Below are 18,668 nucleotides of genomic sequence, written 5' to 3' on the forward strand. Positions count from 1 at the left end.
CATCATCTGTCTGCTAAATGACAGAATTCATAACCTCTCTCCAGTTTGTATGTCTCTGGAAGCTGTGTCTTTGTGTCTCTGTGGGTCCTGCAGAGCTGCGGGCTCAGGGCTTGGTTTTTGGTGGAGAAACCTGGTGTGTAAGCAGGGAGGGAAGCCTAATGCCACCACACTGTGCATGAGGAGCTACCAGGAACCCGGCAGGCGAGCACACACCGAGCTTTGCATCCCCACAGCGCTGCCAAAACCTAACCACCCTCAGAGGGCTCCCCGCAGCCCCCTGCCCGTGTCCCCGCCGCCCCCCGCCCGGTCCCCTCATGGCGCTCGCCTCAGCCGGGGCCGCGCTCGCTCTGCGCCTGCCCGGCGCGGCGGGGAGGGCCCTGCCCGCACCACAGAGGCGGAGCCATGGCGGGCACGGCGCTGAAGCGGCTGATGGCCGAGTACAAGCGTGAGTCGAGGGGGGTGCCGGGGGGCTCCGGGCGCTCCTCGCCCCCATCCTCACCCCCCGTGAGGGGGTCCCGCCGCCGCGGCACCGGGCGGGCAGGGCCGGGCCTCCCCGGGCCCACCGCAGGGCCCGGCCCGGCAGCGCCTCCCCGGGGCTCTCCTCATCGGCCGCGCTCAGGAAGCCCCGGACGGGGGGGTGTGGGGGGGTGGAGGGACGGTTCTCCTTTTTATTTTTATTATTTTTTTTTTTGCTGACGTGGAGTTGTTTGGTTAAAAACCGCACGGGCTGTGGCTCGCAGACAAAATGCGGCGTGTCAGCCGCTGGTGGGCCCCCAGCGCCCCGCCAGAGGGAGCAGGGAGCCTGCTGCTGCTCCTGCTGCTCCTATTCCTGCTCCTATTCCTGCTCCTGCTCCTATTCCTGCTCCTATTTCTGCTCCTGCTCCTGTTACTGGGTGCCCCGGGGATGGGGCCCTCTCGGGGCGCTCCCCCCAGCACGAGCAGTCCGCTCCCCAGTGCCCTTGCGAGGTGCCCAAAGGTGAGTTTCTCCTAACAGACACACAGCTTCCTCCTTCGTCCATTTGGTCTTTCGTATCCTGGCCTTTTACATAAGGAAAGGAAGTGGAACGGAGCGAAAAAAAGGCCTGGTTGGTAGGTGGAGGTTGGCGTCGGGCTGGAAGAGCTGGATGCCAACACAAAGCTTTGCACAGCCCTTCCTGAGCTGGCCTGGGGCTGCCATGCGGGTCAGACGCCTGCTTGTGTTGTGCCCCAGGAACCCACAGGTTGCTGTCATGGTCCAGAACCGCCAGCCAGCTTCCAAAAGACTCGACTTTGCTTTTGTCTTTTCTCTTACGTAAGGCCCTGCAGCGTTTTTGATCCTTTGTTTCTGAGAGGCTCCGAGATCTAACTCGAATGCCCTGTATGAATGAGTTATTAAGGGAAGAGCGATGCTAAATAAACAGCATCGAAACCAGTTTTAATGAATGCTACAGGCAGACATCACGTGAGTCTTCTCTGCATAGTTTCCCAATGTGGCACTTATCATGAACGGAGATAACATCTTGCTTGTGATCTACCTTTCCAAACCCTTTCCCAACAGTAATAAAAGGCAGTGCTGTGAGAAGAGAATGCCATCCGTGGTGGCTGAGGGGACGGCGCTTCTGCTTCTGGACACCTGCGGTACAGAAGCAAACGAGGAATTTCGGTTTCTGCCCTGCCAGCACAGTGGTGGAGAGGGGAAGGCTTTGAGGATTGGCCCCTTTGCTTCTCTGTGTGCGTGCACACCTTAAGCTTTGGCTTTTAATTTTCCCTGTGTGCATCTCTGAGTCTGTTTATATTTACCATGGGTGAAAAACGTTTGATGCAGTGAGAAGTTCCAACCCATTGGAACCCAAAAGCCTTACTTCCATCTGGGAGATGCTCTAACACCTCACTGTTTTCCCTTCTATGCAGAGACAGAAGGAAGATGGCTCTGAGCACCAGGGAGATTTATTTTTTGTCCTTGTTTATAATGTTGTTTACGTGTTTAGAGTCTAATGACTTCTTGCTGTCTCATATTTATTCAAGCATTTTTATCATAAAACTAATTGAGATAAAGCTTTCAGAAATCAGGTATAAGAAAAGGCATAATCCCTTTGTTATTAATTCTAAATTTAGAATATTTAATAGTATTACAGCCTGAAAAAAATACAGTCTCAATAGGAGCTTGTGAGACTTAAGAGGTGGGAACCTGCTGCTTCTGCCTTTATCCTTGCTATGAGATCAGGAAGATACCTTATCACAATCTGGATGCTTTCAATCTAAAATGGGTTACAGGCTGGAGCTGGAGGCGGAGAGCTTGCTTCCAGACACGACCTTGGCTGGGTGGACGGGCACCAAGCCGCCCCCTGCAGCCAGAGCCCTTCCTGGGGGACTCGCGCCTGAGCCCCCAGACCAGGAGAGAAGGAAACGGGGCTTCTTGCAAAGCAGGGCTCTGGGTTCAGGCACCTGAGGTGCTGAGGGAACGTGCCTGTGCTATTTGCTGAACTTTGTCTGCTCAGTCACCCTGGGGACATGCTAAATAGATACAGCTTGCAGAAGGCAAGTAATGCAGTCAGTCCCCTTGTTACCCCCACGGACAAGAAGGTATGTTCTCAGCTCATGTTGTTTGAGGTGTAGTCAGCCTGGAAGGACTCCACGGCAAGCATCAGAATGAGAAGGGAGGCGTCAGTGGTGTGTGCACCCAGACCTGCCCCCAGTCCCTAGCAGCAGCACTGCGCTCCGGTTGTGCCAGCTTCTGCCTTTCATTCAGGCTCGACTTAAAAGCAAAGCTTTCAAGTAAGGCTTAGCTCTTCTGCTGCAAGCTGGGACTCCATTGTGTCTGGGTTTGGACGCAAATCCCCTGACTGTGTGCAGCAAAACCGCCACGCAAACCAAACGGGATGCCTTGTGGAGGATGCGAAGCTGGAAACGGCTCCAAATGCTCCCAGCCCTGAAGAGAGACATTGTTCTGCATCGGTTGGTGGGCTGCGCCGCCACGGGCTCCTCCAGCATGCACCCACCACATGTGTGTGAACGGAAAGCTCTCCAGCCACCCAGACTCCCTGTGACACCCAAAAGTGGCTCTGCTGATGTGCAAATGGCCAGCGTCTTACCTGCCAGCCTCTGCTTCTCCTCGTGCCTCTGCTGCCCCTTTGTTTTCCCCTTTGGCCCTTCAAATTTTTTTTTGTTTGTTTGTTTTTAGGATTCTTCTTCTGGTTTCCCATCTTTATCCTTTTTTGCAGCCACCCCAGCACTTCAGGGCTAAGCAGCAGGTAGAGCACATCACCGAGGGCTCTGTCCAGGTGCCTCCTGACTGCTGCCAGGCGCGGGGCACCGACCACCTTCTCTAGAAAGCCTGTTCCAGCATTTGGCCACTTCCATTTCCAACAGGCGTTCTGCAGGGAAAGGTTAAACAAACACCTCTTGCAGTCTTTTTGCTGCGTGCTGCAATAATTGGAAAAACTCCCCCCCAGCATTCCTCTAGGGTTACCCTTGTTTGGCTTCTGTTTTAGACGCAGTGGCAGGACTGGAGCAGATCACTCTTCGTAGCTCTTGAAAGCAGTGCTCCCAGTTTCCTTTAGAGGGAGAGCTCTTAACAAATCACCCGGGAGGATGTGACCATGCACGTGTAGAGGGGCCTCTTCCTTCCTAACTGAGCAGCAGCTCTTCCCAGTCAAAGCTCCTGGGCCCGTTCACTGCCAGTCCTTCTGGATGGAAACCTCCTTCACCTGTCCCCAAGGGGAGAGGTGAGAAAGAGAAGTGGAGAATTGAACTCCCAGCACTGCAGAGACTTTGCTCACTGGTATCTGCCTCCTGCTTCCCATCGCCCCGGTTGTGCTCGGAGGGGGAGCACAGTAAAGAGTCCCCTGGCTTTGCTGCCAGATGCTGCCTCCAGCAGCACAGGGGCTGAAACAATGAAGCTCCCCAGGTTTTCAAAGGAAAGCAGGGGAAATACCCATTATTATTATTATTTTTTCTTAAAGGGAGTGCCCCGCGATAGATATACACAGTTCAGGAGCTCCCAGGCTTGACATCTCTCCGTCTGCCTAAAAACATCTGCAGGCAGGGTGCTGGAGACCCACTCTCAGGGTGGACAACCTGCTCTGTAATGCCACTGTCCGGGTGCTCGGGGTGTGTGTCACGCTGGCACCGACCTCCAATTTCCTGCTCTTTGAACTTAAATCAGGGAGGTTTGTGCCAAAGGTAAATGCAAGCTGGGTAAACTCAGCTTTTGCTGTCTTTGCTTGGCAGTAAGTTTTCCTGGACAGACAAAGAGCTGTGTGCTGTTCTGTGCAGCATCACCTGCAGCTTTCATTCGTAGCCTAGCAGAAATTAGGTTAAACCTCTTTGTTACTGGTTTGGGACTTTTTGTCTTCCCTGGCTGTGTATTCGTACTTCTCTTTTTTTTTTTTTTTTTGTGTGTGTGTGTGTGCCTGAGAAAGAGTAGGGGGTTTTCTGCGGTTGTTTTGTGAGTGCTGGTAGCCCATGGGCCACTGCTTGGGAGGTGATGCTCTCGATGAGCAGCGCGTGTGCTGGGGTTTGTTACCCTGAGTCTCTGCCAAGGGGTTGTGAGAAGACAGCCTGTGCTCTCTTCACGTTGGTTGAGCGTGTGCCTGAATGGCTTTAAGCTGAAAAAATATAGATATTAAGTTAGATATTAGGAAGAACTTCACTCAGAGGGCACTGCCTGAGGAGCTGTGGGTGCCCCATTTCTGGCAGTGCCCAAGGCCAGTCCGGATGGGGCTGGGGACAGCCCGGGCTGGGGGCAGGGGGCCCTGCCCAGAGCAGGGGCTTGACCTAGAGGATCTTTAGGGCCCCTTCCAACCCAAACCTTTCTACGATTCTGGGATCATTTTGTTTAGAAAATTGTCTTGCATGGCAACATTAAATTGTCACCAGTGAGATCCTGGGGCCTGCTGGATGTGGAGTCTTGCCCAGTACAGCACGCCCAGACGATTCCTCCCACGGTCTCCTCCTCGAGGTTTTCCTGGAGGTGTTTTTGCTGTGGAGCCTCTGTGCTGAGCCACAGTGACCCAGACACTCGCTGAAACACTCAGGCTTGCCGGCCGTGTTAACCTCTGGTGTTTGTTCTTTTCACAGAGCTGACCCTGAACCCACCAGAAGGGATAGTAGCAGGTGAGGAGCTGAGCGGAGTCCGTGCGCTGCCAAGTTGGAGCCTCACCTTCTGGTAGCTCTGAGCATTGTTCTGTTTTGTCTCTTGACAGGTCCTATGAACGAAGAGAACTTCTTTGAGTGGGAAGCTCTGATTATGTGAGTTAACAAAAGAATATTTAAAAAAATAGTAAAATAATAATCTTACCAGTTTTGCCTAGCATCAATCTTGGCCTATTTTTGGCTGGGAACTTTTTGTCAGATCTGAGCTGAGAATTATATTGGGAATTCAAACAGTTGGGCAGAGGCAGTGTTGCACTCAAGTGATGATTTGTTGTGCAGGTGTCATAATAAGAAACCCTTGGCATGTATAACTTGCAAATGCTACAGGAATCGTTTGGGCTCCACTGGATATACGGTGTGTACACAAACACTGTAGGAAACCGTAAATTGCTTGTAGGTCAAACAGACACATTGGGAACGTTGCTCAACTGCAAATATGGGACAGGTTTTTTCATGTGAAGTGGAGTGAAACAGGCAGATTACCAGTGATAGGAGAAAAAGGTGAGTGTCTAAATTTAATTAATACTGAAATTTTATTCTAGGAGAAGTGCAAGGTAATCAGTCTGATAAAGTAGTTGAAGTAAAAACCAAACAAACAAAAAAACCCACAAACGTAAATAATCTTTTAAAATTCTGTGAATGTCCTGAATCAGCTGCTGTTGTGCGCAGCGGTTTTGTGTGTAAGCTCTTCTGCTGGTGAGCAGCTCTGGTCGCTGTGGATTGTGCAAGCAGTGCAAAAGCCTGTTGAGCTGTAGTGTGCCACCTGTCCCGCAAAAGCTGGCCACATGGGTGATCCTACTCGCTTGCGGATGTGGGACTCTGAGTTATTGCAGGCCTTGGTAAGTGGAGATTTGAATGAACGCTGCTTGTTGGCGCATTCACATGAGCAGTTGGTGAATGCCTCTGCTTATCGCAGCAATAATCCATCCTGGGATAAACAGGTCGTGATTCCTGCTGGCTCAGTCCCCTGAAGACACACACCTTTTGGGGGAATAGGTAGCTTATGGCAGCCCACACCTCTCACGTTAGGCAACTGCCGACGCTTTCCCTTCTTTCTGTAAGTCAGGTAGTTAGCACTTTTCGAAAACATGTATTTGCTAGTACCTACTTTCAGTTCAGAAAGTCGTGTGTAGCTTGGAGCTCAGAAATCCCAGAGAATTTAATGCGCTTCTTGGAATGTGGAAGGAAATTCTTGTCCCTCAATACTTTGTAGCAGAAGAGATTTTGTGGTTGATGAGAGCTTTCCTGGGGGGACACGCAGAGGTACTTTTGTATTTGATTCATTACTTAGAAAATACTTTTTTTTCTGATGTTTCCCATAACAAATTCTTAAACAACAGAGGAGCTGCCTGCAAACTTGAAAGCCCTTTAAAGTGCTGAGTGTTGAGCTTCAGGTCTTTGTCAGCGTAAAATGAGAGGCGGAGGAGCTTTTGGTTTCTGTATTGTGTGTGTGTCATAATAGAATTATATTTTAAGATCTGCTAAATTCTGAAGCTGTGGTACAATAGAAACATGTTTACTCTAAACACGTTGGGTTACTTTCATCTCTTTACAAAACTCTATTAGTAAAAATATTTGAGTACATCTGGAAAGCAAGCTAAATGACTTGTTTACATTTTTGTGATAATCTTCTTGAATGTTTTGTAATCTCAAATGTGCTGCGTTAGACTGTGGGATTGAAAGAAGTGCAGATGAGGTAATTAAAGTAAGGTTGACTTTAAATTTGAGACAGATGGAATAGAAAAGGTAGGTAAGTAGCACAATAATGAAAAAGAGAATTTTTTTCCTTCTCTCCACCCAGTTTCTATAAAGTTACAGTACATCATCACAAATAAATACAGAAAAAAAGAGAGAGACTTAAGGGGGAAAAAGACATCACCCATTTATCAATCCAGAGGTGGGTTGGGTAATGTTACAGAGATTAATGGATTGATGTAAGAGCTTGGCTCAGAGATAAAATAATAAAAAAAAAAAGCCTTTTAAAAATAATGGTAATAATAATTTGTATTTCCGGTGTTCTTGCCTGCAGCAGTGCTGAATAAATGTTAAACATAAATGTTAAGGCTGTACTGACATGACCGAATGACAGAATAGTTTTTAAGCTTACAATTTAGGTCTGGAATTGGAAACCCAACGTGATAATTTTTCCAAATAGTGAAGGTTCAGAACCTGGTGTGAAACGCACCTTCGTGATAAGACATCAAACAGGAGCTCGATTAGAATATTTATGAAAACCAAGTCTTTGCAGCAGGATGACTTATTCATGCTGATAAATAGCCCCAGCATGTCGAGAGGGTTTATCATAATGCTGCTCAATACCTTAGCACTGCGTGAGGTCCGACAGGCTGCGTTGTGTTGTGCAAGCTCATGAATTTCATGTTTCAAGGCGAAGTTTGGTCCTCTTTGGTTGGCAAAGGAAAGCTTGCCTTGGTATTAAAGTTTATCCCCAAAGACACACAAATATATAATTGTAAAGAACTTTGTTAGCCTAAAGATCGCTTGAAAAAGAAATTACATAGATTGAAGCAAACTTATAAAAAGCCTCTCTAGAAAGGTAATTAGATCTATAATTAGGCTTATGCCTTTTGTTTTGTTTAGTGTGGAATTCCCCTTTTCAGCATCTGACGACTGTGGGCTTTGGTCTTTTTCCAGCTTCTTTTTACAAATAAGAAGCCCTTTACAAATGCACTTGAAACCGTGGCTATAGAATTAATTGTCCTTGTCAATTCGCTTTTCCCTCCTGTTTTGGCAGACGCTACCGCTGCGTTTTTCCCCTTGCCCAAGTAACATCGACCTCACAGAGTTCAGAGTTTCTCATTTTCGTGTTATGCTGACAGTTGTTAATAATATGATGTTATTTTCGGTGTTGGATTCAGCATCTTTAGCACCGATGCTGCAGGAATAATGCAACTTTTTGTTAGTTTCTTGAATCTGCTTAGATCTCTTTGCTGTAGTTGCTTGGAAGGAGACTGACTGAGAGCACCAGAAGTGTGGCCAGGACAGAAAAAGCTGCTGCGATCACCGTGCGCAGTGACCGAGTCAGGATTGAACCCGCGTGGGTACCGATGGCCCTCAGAATTCCCTCCAACCTTACTGTTGCTGTCAGTTCCCACTACATTTTCGTGGCTTTGTGCGATGGAGGTGAAGTGCTGTGGTGGCTGGGAAGATGCTGGATGCTGTGCTGGAGAAGCGGTGCCACAGCCCTTCAGTGAAGTCTGCAGAGTAGCATTGCGTGGGGGGAAGGATGCAGACCGCCTGCCTCGCAGACCTTACAGGATTTTCTGTTTAACCAGGTTTAGGATGAGGTATTTCTTAGAGACTTATGTCCCAAGCCATGCAGAATGAGTGCCTTAAGCAGTGCCTCAAGCAGGTTTTTTTTTTTTCTGAGAAAGCAGAAAAGCTGCTTAAGGCACTGCTTGTTTAATGGGCTGGACTATTGGCTCTCTGCTGAGAGGGAAGGATGCCACCGAGGCTTTTCTTGGGGGAACCCTGATGGGGTGCCCGGTAGTCTGGGCTCCAGCTGGTGTAGCAGCTCAGAGGAAATCATACCGTAAGTCACGGAGGCTTTGCAAGTGTGATGTGCTTTGGAATCTTCACAGAGCAGGTGGCAGCGCTACAGAGGGTGCTGTACTTTGTGCCTTGTTGGCCGCGGTGATGTCCTTTGTGAGTTGAAAGTGGCGCTGTCCTGGGTGTTCCGTAGTAGCAAATGCTGCCTTGGATTAACTCGAATAATTTCTTTGAAGTTGATCCCGGCAGCACTGAATGGCTAAAACAAAAGCAGTTTGCTCACTTATTACAGGCCCTGCAACGGAGCCTGTTGGGTTAACGTATTTGACAGAAGAGCCCTCGAGGCTGTGTGTTTGCTCTCAAAACAGAACATAAGACACCCACCAGCTTTCAATGCGTGTATGTACATACCCTCAGAAGTTCAACAATGAGCCTTCAAAATGCAGCTGGAATTAAAATGCTCATGAAAAAATGCATTCGGTTTACCCTCAAATGTGAATATTGGATCCTGGCTAAATTTATGGAAAAGACTAGAGAACATCATAAATTTATGGAAAAGATGAGAGAGCATCATCAGCGGTTGAGATGGGTTAGCTTTCGTTCTGCATCGGTGCGTGTCTCTGAACTTGCCTGCTGCTGTTAAGTGTGCAGGTTTAAAATATTTCAGTCTTGTATTTATTGACCAGTCAAGTCTTCTGAATCCCAAAGTTTAACTGAGTTAAACCCAAACTGAGTTAAATCCCAGAGTTTAACTTCTTAGGGCTTTAGGTTTTGGTAGTCTTTTTTTTTTTTTTTTTTTTTTTTTTCTTTTTCTGCAGGTTACCAGTGCAGCCTTAGCTGTAAGGAGTCTTTGACCATTTGGCTTTTGAAATTATTTTTTTTCCTTCTGGCATGGATAATGTGTTTGCAGGTTGGGAGGTGGAGGCATGAATACATTCATAAACTTTATTTCCCAGACAATATCATCCTTGTTTGAAAAGCTTTCTGTGCGATGCATGTGTTTCCCTGGCTAAGGTTTTAAGTGATGAAGCTCATTCCAAGCTTCATCACTTAAAACCTTAGCCAGGGAAAGGTCTTCAATGAAGGTCTTCCCGGTCAGGGGAAATCGTGTTTGCTTTATAACTTCCAGATGGTTCACAGAGTTTGAATAAATCATGTCAAATAAACTTTTTTGCTTACCTTCCAAAGATGCTTTGTGCAGAGAAGGCAAAACAGTTGTCTTCGTATTCTCACTTGATTGCCCTTTGAATTTGTACTTTGATTTCCTTATTGTGTTCACAGTGCAATGTTTCATGCAGGAGCCTTGATGAAATTCTTCTCAGTGTACGCTTGAGAGAATGAAAACAAATGCCATAGATCTGTATTGTCCTGCACCTAGCGTTTACGGCCCCTGGGCTGTGTGTTTATTGTTACAAACCATTGTTGTATTTTTTTTTTGCATCAGATGGCATGAAGTGTTTATGTGTGGTTACGCTCGATACTGGCAGTTTGAATCCTCCTGGGTTTTATGAATTATTTTCGAGCTGCAGCGTTTGACATCTCTCTCTGTGCAGCACAGCAGTATCTTCAAAGGCACAGGAGTCCCACACCTGCCTCTGCTTTCTCTTGACGTGCAGACACTCAAATCCTGGAACATGCCTTGGAGCCAGATACTCCAATTATAGCCAGACACACCCTGCTAATTAAGCCATGTTGTGACCTTCCTAGTAATTTAGTGTGCAAGCTTTGATTTATTTTTTTTCCCCCCTTCCCTCCCAAACCCTGTATTTGGATTTAAGTTTGAGGTGTGAGGTGAGAGTGTTTTAACTCTCAGTGTTCTGGAGCCGATGATAAAATCCAAAGCTAAGGCATCTCGCTAGACAAGACTGTGGGTGAAAGAAATACATGAAACTTGGGTGAATAACTTTTTATCTGTTTCTAGGGGTCCTGAAGACACCTGTTTCGAGTACGGGGTTTTCCCAGCTATTCTGAGCTTCCCACTTGACTATCCGTTGAGTCCTCCGAAGATGAGGTTCACGTGCGAGATGTTCCATCCAAACAGTGAGTCTGATGCAGCAGGACATGAGGGGCACGGGTTGTTTTTGCACCTTAAAGGAACAGCTTTGGTAGCAGGAGAGCTGGTGTTGTTACCAGCAGTGGCACTCCCAACTGTGCCTAGGAGTGTTCAGCTGTACAGCAATGCTGCGCTTTCTTAGGGTCACTCTCTCTTTACCACATTAATCCTCAGATACCTGTTGGTAATAAACAGTCCAGTAAAGTTACCAATAATTTCACTGCCCTGAAGGTCATTCCAGGCATCTGCATAACTGAGTAAAATAAATAAATAGCCTGAAATGAATGCTTTGCACACTATGTGAGATTCAGTAAAATAATACTGACTCTTTCCAGTATTGCACTATGGCTTGTATTTAAGTAGTTCTGTGTTATTTTAACAAGTGAACACTTGTTCATATTGACCAAAGTTTGGAAACAGCTTTAGTTGGCAGCATGGCTTTTTTCACTTGAAGTCGAGGATTCTGTAACACTTCTGACGTGATCGTTCTGACATCTGCAGTGCTCTGTTCAAGCAGCTGGCACATTTACAAGCTTTTAATTTTAAAGATTTTTGCTGTCCCTTTTGCTGCAATTCTAGCACTGACAATATCTCAGCTGTGTTTCTTGTAAGACTTAAGAAGAAGGAATTGAAGTAACAATGACTACAACTAACAACTTTTTGCCTTGGACAGGTAAAAAATGTAAAGCACAGAGCACTCTTTTTTGGAGTCAGCTTTGGTGTTTGTTGTAAAATCATTACTTAGTATGTCTGTTAAATCGACGTGGCTTGTGTAAAGATTGTTTGTCATCACCCAGATGTGATGGGCTGGATCTGTGCTCTTGGCTATTAGGTCTGTGCCACCTGAGAGCAATAAAAGGCAAGTGCTGCCCTCCTGCCTGCTGTTTCCTTCTCAGCTGACATTCCTGCACTGGTACACCAGTCTTGATCTCAGCTGGGCATCCATTTTCTTCATCCTGTTCCAAGGAATTTTGCAATTTTGTGAAGTTCCTCTGCTGTCCCCCTCTCAAAACACTACTGACACAGTTTCTTGCCCATTTAGTCCAAGGTCAAACCCATCTTTTTGTTCTCCTGTGGAAGACCTCTATATACTTTGTGTGCCCAGCCTGCAGCAGGACCAGGAGGAGTGGGGTGCAGAGAAGCCCAAGCAGCCTGACCCTTACCTGTTACAGAGCGGCTCTGCCACACTGAGCACTGCCTCTGGGGGTTGGTGGGAACAGACTGGGTGTACAGGCCTCAGCTCTTTAAAGCTCCATGACTGGGTCATGTGAATTGAAATTTGAGGTCTCCAGAGGTAGTCATGTGAATCTTCCCAGGGGGGTTTGTGGTGGGCTGGTTATACCCAGTAAGGCTGTAGAAATTGGTAGCCAGGCTTCTGTTCTGCTTCTGTTAAATGATTGCTCCTCATCCTTTGGGAAATTGGAAGAAAAGTGTTCAAAAAGTCTACGTTCCATTATCTGTGCAGTTTTGAGTTATATACGGAGGGGACAAGAGACATCACAGAGCTACTGTTGCTTAAAATAACGTTTGCGGATGCTTTGGCAAAGATAACTTCAAAGCAGCAATTAAGTGAAAACCTTGCTTTAACATTTAGTAACAAAGTGGGAGATGCGTACGTCTTCCTGGAATCAACCTTTTCTGCATTGTTTATGCTGCTGACATCCAACTGTTTAAGAGATGCTGCATAAAAACATGAAAATAACTAACTTACTAACTAACTTCTCCTGATGTGTTCCTAACTTGCAAGGTGAAGTGCTGATTCAGCATGTGCTGTTTTTGTCTCTTCCAGCTATGGTTAGACCAGCTTCAGCCCTCAGCCCGGGGCTGCAGGAGGGGGTGTAAATACAATAAGTCTTCCAAAGTGCTTACACGTCCCAGGCTTGTACAGACATTAGCTGGTTGGGTGGAAGGAACTGGAAACAAGCACAACTGCTTCCAGTGGTCACTCACTTGTTTTGTTTTCCTGGCAATGGCATGGGTTTGGTCTCCAGAGGACCAGAAACGCCGAAAGTACCAGGGTGAAGCTGTAACTCATTGGGATGCCATAGGATTCTACCAAGTTCCTAAAGTAGCATTTCAAACTCCCATTTTCTCTGTGTTGCCTGTTCAGCTTTGCTTTGGCCTAATGATCAAGTCAGTGGAGTCCAGTGTCTGAGAGGAGGACTTGTGTGAGGTGGATGCATTGCTTAGGTTAAAACCAGAAGGGGAAGATGCCCACACCCCAAGCTGATAGGTTACTTTTCCTCCATGCGCTTTCATGCAGCTGAGCTTTAAGCAAAAAGCACAAAAAAGCAGCACGAACCCATGTGGTTGCACCTGAGTAATGCTCAAATAAGAGTAATTATTTCCTTTGTACCTTACCGCTTTTGTCTCCCTGCTGCAGCACAGCATGTTTGCTTAACTTTTTTTTTTTTACAGTCATGGTCCAGCGGAGGACTCCAACACGCATTCAGTGCTGTAAGGCTGTTACCCCTTGCTTTAAGACTAGTTACTGATCTGGAGCTGTGTGTGCCTCAGTATTTGGCTTGTTCCACCACGCTGCAGCTCTTATTTTTTTCAAAGGAGCCTCTCCTTGGTTGTTAAGTGATCTGAGCGCTCCCAGAGAGCTTCTCTTGGTGAAGACGACCCAAGTTTGTAAACCCGTTTAAGGAAGTTTTTGCTAGATTTTAGTCTTCCAGCTTTTGTATCATCTTGCCTTTGTAAGAGGAAGTTTTAGTATCAGTCATATGAAGGCGAAGTCCAAATGTTAATCTGTGCTAAAGATCTGGAGAGGCTAAGTTTTTCCTCCAAGTAACAATCAATCCTTTGTGCCTCTTGTGCAGTTTACCCGGACGGGAGAGTTTGCATCTCTATTCTTCATGCTCCCGGGGATGATCCCATGGGATATGAGAGCAGCGCTGAGCGATGGAGTCCTGTGCAGAGTGTGGAAAAGATCCTCTTGTCAGTCGTTAGCATGCTGGCAGGTAAGGACTGATGTTTTATTAGCTGTAGCTCAGCTGGCTTCTTGCTGCATAGCTAGAGCTTCTCCTTGCTTTTTGATGTTAAGCTGATAAAAGACATTTAAACTGCTTAGCAGGAACCAGAGTTCTTAAAGCCCTCGTATTTACTTATTCTCTTAAAATAAAAGAAAAAAGTAAGACTGAATTAGAAAACAAGTGTTTCCAGCTTTGTAGCAACTGCACAGTGTTCCTTCTGGGTCAGCAGCAGCCAAGCAAAGGGTGATTGATGGTCAGGCTCTGGGTCCTTTAGGGATTTGGTTTTAGCAGCTGAAGGGTTACCAGCCAGATCAAATCAGTCCGGTAAATAGGAGTCCGTGGCCTCGGTGATTCACCAGCCAGCTCCCTCTATTTCTGTTTGTTACTTTGCCAGCGTGGGAAATGTACCCCGTTCTGCCACCCCAGATATAAAGGAAGCCTTCTTGAGAAGAGGGGTGTGGTAAAAGTGTGTTTTTGCAGCCTCTTAAGTGGCTTCCCCTCGGTTCCACAAGGGCTGTGGACCAGATCTCTCATGTACATCTCCCCCAAAAGATGGATCTTTTTCCACACAGAGCCACTGAACTGCCTGAAAAGGAAAAAAGCGTGGCCCTGAGAGTCAGTTTTGAATGATGATGCTGTTCTAGAAGCAGCAAAGCTGAACAAAGAGCAAGCACAAAAGGCTCTTACGTGCTTCAGGATAGTAACCTGCTGCTGGGAAGCTGCCCAGTGGGCACCAGTACCTTGCTGGGCTCCCTGGGGCCTCCAGGAGCACGGCTTGTGGTCCAGCCTTACCTGGACTGCTTTGCTGGAGAATCATCTGGTCTCTTGATCTCTGACGGGGCATCCTGTTCTCCCCGTGTCTTTTGGAGGAGTTAGCCAGAAACATCAACTGTCAGCTTCTTCCAGGCTGCTGACAAGTTCTCAGCTGTGGCTCTGCTGACAGGACAAGCCCCAGAAACCCCAGCTTACCCAGCTGGGTGACTTGTGCATCTTCTGTCCTGACTACTGGAGTTCCAGGGTGGACCATCAGCATTGTGCTGAGAAAAACAGGAGCCCAAGGTGTCTGCCATGAACTGGGTTGTGCTGGATTTGGACTAGTGTATGAAGCAAAACGGGCAGAGTATGTTCTGCATGACTTGTGTAATCCTGTGGCAGTTGTCCTGCTCTGTGCTGACCATGAACTCAACAGAGCCCGTGCCTCAGCTTACCTCTGCACAAAAGAAGTGTTTAAGTCACAGGGTCTTAATGTACTTTGTAAAGCACTCTGAAATCCTCGGATGAAAGATGTTGCAGAAATGAAAGCATTTTATGGTGGTATTTTTTTTTTTAAATAGAACAAACCATCCAAAAAAAGTGACAGAGCCTGTTTGGGTGGCCTGCTCAGTGAGGGCTTTGTGTCTGTGAAGCCGCAGAACTAGGAAAAAATATTTTTCAGGGAGCACTGTGCAGTATTAAGAACTCTTCACAACACTACTGGTGACACGTTAGTCCGTGTGTGTGCTGGGGCTCAGGGGCTGAGACCATAAGCAAAATAAAACTGTTTTTTCACTGCCACTTGTTTCTTGCCTAAAGAAACAAGTTCTTACCTTGCTGTGACACTCTCTTGTGATTATTTAAATGAGAACTGGTTGGGAATCCCACAGTTGGATTTCCTTTAATGGTGTTTCAGCAATCCCAAGCAGGGGAAGCGTGCCAGAGCCACGGCAAAGTGGCAGCGTAGAGGCAGTGTTGAAGAAGGGAGAGGGTCTTGCTCAGTTGCCTGCCTGCCCACCTACCTTTCCTTCTCTCTCATTTCAGAGCCAAACGATGAAAGTGGAGCCAATGTGGATGCCTCCAAGATGTGGCGGGAAGACAGAGAACAATTTAACAAGATTGCCAAGCAGATTGTGCAGAAGTCACTTGGACTTTAAGCTCACAAAAAGACTGCAATGTTTTGTATTTCTCTCCACCTGAAAAAGAGCAGTGCTCAGTGCTGGTACCAAAAACGGAAATCTTTGCAAAATTATTGGCCTACTACTTCTTATCCTTCATTATTTATTTCCCATCTCTTTTCTGCTTCCGCTGCTCCAGAGAAGCCTAGAGGCTTAGAGTTTACTCACTAGAGTGGGAGTTAGTTTACTCACTAAATTGTGGGGGAAAGGGAATTATTGCTAGGGAGAAATATTTGGGCAGTGCTGTTTTGAAGGCTATTTGTTGCTACCTCACTTCATGGTATGGAAAGCTTGGAGGATTTGCAATCTGCAGCCCACTTCTGCCAATCTGCTGTCTGCGAACAGCACTGTTTTAGGTCACCTGCCAGGAGAATTAGTTTTACATTCATACAGGCAGTATTGCACCGGGAGCAGCAGTAGGCAGAAAATAATCTGTCAGTTTTATGATACTTGCTAAGCCAAAGGCAGCATTTCAAATTGATTTGAAGAGTGTGGTTCGCAAGAGAGGCTGTAAAACAAGGTTGTAGTCAGAGTGGTTTAATACAGAAAGTGGCTTTGCACTGTGTGACTTTTTTAAAAGAAGATCTCGGTGGCCATTACCAGTGACTGCCTAGTGGTCTAGAATAGGCTGGTATTCCTACATTACACTGTGAATTTGTATCAAGCCTTTGAGTCAGTGTTTTCTTAGAAGAAGTCCCAAAACTACTTTTATTGCTTCTTAAAGACATTCAGTGTAAACTTTCCATTCAATTAGAGGCACAAGATATGAAGAACTGGATTCTTAAACACTTCAGCCAGGTTCACCGTGGGCTAGGTGGGTCATCTGCAGCCTGACAATTCAGTGGGAACGTGCCTGCTCCACCGGGAATGTGAAATACCTGCTCAGAAAGCTAGGCACAGCTTGACTTTGCCATTACAGCCCAGGTCACCCGCTTTTCAGGTGAATGAGCCTTCGCTAACCAACGTGATGAATTTTGTACAATTAACTGTAATACTTGATGCTGACTGCTCTGATGTATTTAAATAGGAGTCAGTTGTGTTTTCTAGAGGATGGTAAGATGCTTGTTTAAAACTGCAGAGTATTGTAGCCAAAGTCTGGTGTGCAGGTTGTGGGAAATAGATGCTGCGATGAGCTGGGAAACTGATTAGGGGCTGCTGGTGACCTTTGTGCTTTGCAACCGGATCTCTTAAGTCCAAATCTCCTTCAACTTATTGCAAGCAATAACACGCCCATCGATAACACGTGGAATCAGATTTTGTTGGCTGCTTTAAATGGGCTAAACACAAGAAGGGCTTTTTTTTTTTTCCAGGAGAAGCATGTGCTGTGGACAGAGTTACACTGTGCAGAAAGCTTCACGGAGGCGATTGCTTGCATGCGTGTGGGTAGAACTTGTATTTATGTCTCGCTGTCCGTGCTGCCTATTCATGTGCTGCAGATCACAGTATGCCATCTTTCTGCACCTTTGAAGAGTTTGTATTGCTGTAACTTGCTGAGCTTACCTCCCTTTAGAAGTATTTCTTCTCCCTTTGCTGTAAGGGTGTGAGGAGGACCCACCATCATCTGGGAACAGAGAGGACGGGATAATATTGTACCTAACTAGTATTTCAGGGCATACAGGAAAATGTAGCATTTGTATGCAAAGAGAGAGTGGTTCTTTGAATTGTGATAGTTGAAGTGTAGCTCCTGGGAGTGCCTCAAACGCTTTTGGAAGCAATGCTGGAGAGCTCTGTGCGCCGCGTAGCAAACAACATGTTCAGCAGACGTGGCCAGACTGGGCTCTTTTTAAGTGCGGAGTATTTTACTTACGTGTGTTCACTCGTTATCTTCATTTTACAGTGGGATTTAGTCTGTATACTGAAAATAAAGTGATTGTATTTCTTCCTTTTATAAACGTATGCCGGTGTATTTCAGTAAGTGTTTTTTATGGGCAAACAACGGTCAAAGGAGTCCAGTTCTGATGTGGGCCAACGGAGGGGAAGGGTTCATCGTCACACAAGTAAACCACCAGGGCTGCTTAGAGATGTGTAAGACTTGACACAGTGGCTTGGGCTTTCCAGGCCTTGCCTCTGATGATGGCAATCACTTGGTATTTCAAAGAAAACTATAAAAATCTGGTAGCCAGCTGATGTGGTCACTTCTCGCAGAGGTCTCATTACGATCTCTGTGTCTGGCCTTAGATGTCTGTGAGTCTTGTTATGGCAACAGGTGAATCATGACTTTGTGTACTGCTCAAAACGTGCTGAGATTAGCGCTCAGATTTGAGAAGGACACGGAGATGGAAATCTCAGTTGGAATTGGACAATGTCCCCCGAAATGGAGAGCTCACCTGTGCCTGTGCCTGGCTTGCCCCACAAAGGTTTCCGTGCAGGGACAGCTTCTTACAGCTGGGGAACACCTTGGTGTTCTGGCTTGTAAAGCTGCCATGTCGATGCTGTAACATCCCTGCCAGGCGTAATCCTCTCCCTCCTGGAAGGAGTACTCATGTTAGCAAGGTGTGTAAGACTAGCCAGTAGCAATAATTTTCTGAGCAATTGCCTTTTTTCCAGCTGAAGCAGTTACTGTAAAACATTCCTTGGGGAGTGTCAGAACTCTACAGGTGTTACATGTAAGTAAAGTGCTGAAGACTTTAAAAACAAAACAAAACAAAAAAACTTACCTGGATTATATTTGCCTTAGGCTTCTATATTAAAAAAAAAAAAAAAAAAAGCTTTTTTTCCCAACAAAGCTGTAAAAATGCAAGCAACATCCTTTCTAAAGCCTTTGTGTATAAGTACGTCGATGCACATGCACTTTTTTCTTGGCAAGAGGAGCGCTGTCAGAACACACACGGTGGGATGCAAGACGTTCATTGTGTTTGGTGTGTGTGCATGGAGTGGTTCTTTGAAAGTGCAAACTGCTGTGTGAGAGGCGTTGGAACCACATGAAAGGGCTGCAGCTTCGGGGCAGAGCCGTCAGGAGGGTGCTCTCCAGCTTTCTTTTGGCTTGAGCTGTCTCATGAATGGAAGGTGGTGCGCTGCCTTCGGGATGCAGAGGGGAAATCTCTGCTCTCTGGAAGATTCTTGCTTCCC

General features: G+C 46.5%; 1 protein-coding gene across 1 annotated transcript; it reads left to right on the forward strand.

The window, feature by feature from the left end:
- The first annotated feature begins 377 nt into the window (after nt 1-377).
- On the forward strand, nt 378-17,495 carry UBE2G2 (ubiquitin conjugating enzyme E2 G2). The gene is made up of 6 exons (XM_032193393.1): nt 378-445; nt 5,059-5,094; nt 5,184-5,229; nt 10,562-10,680; nt 13,516-13,656; nt 15,466-17,495. The coding sequence occupies exons 1-6, from the start codon at nt 403-405 to the stop codon at nt 15,576-15,578; spliced, it is 498 nt and encodes a 165-aa protein (XP_032049284.1). The 5' UTR covers nt 378-402; the 3' UTR covers nt 15,579-17,495.
- The last annotated feature ends 1,173 nt before the right edge of the window (nt 17,496-18,668 follow it).

This window comes from Aythya fuligula, chromosome 9 (genome assembly GCF_009819795.1).
Source record: "Aythya fuligula isolate bAytFul2 chromosome 9, bAytFul2.pri, whole genome shotgun sequence".
Classification (NCBI taxonomy): domain Eukaryota; kingdom Metazoa; phylum Chordata; class Aves; order Anseriformes; family Anatidae; genus Aythya; species Aythya fuligula.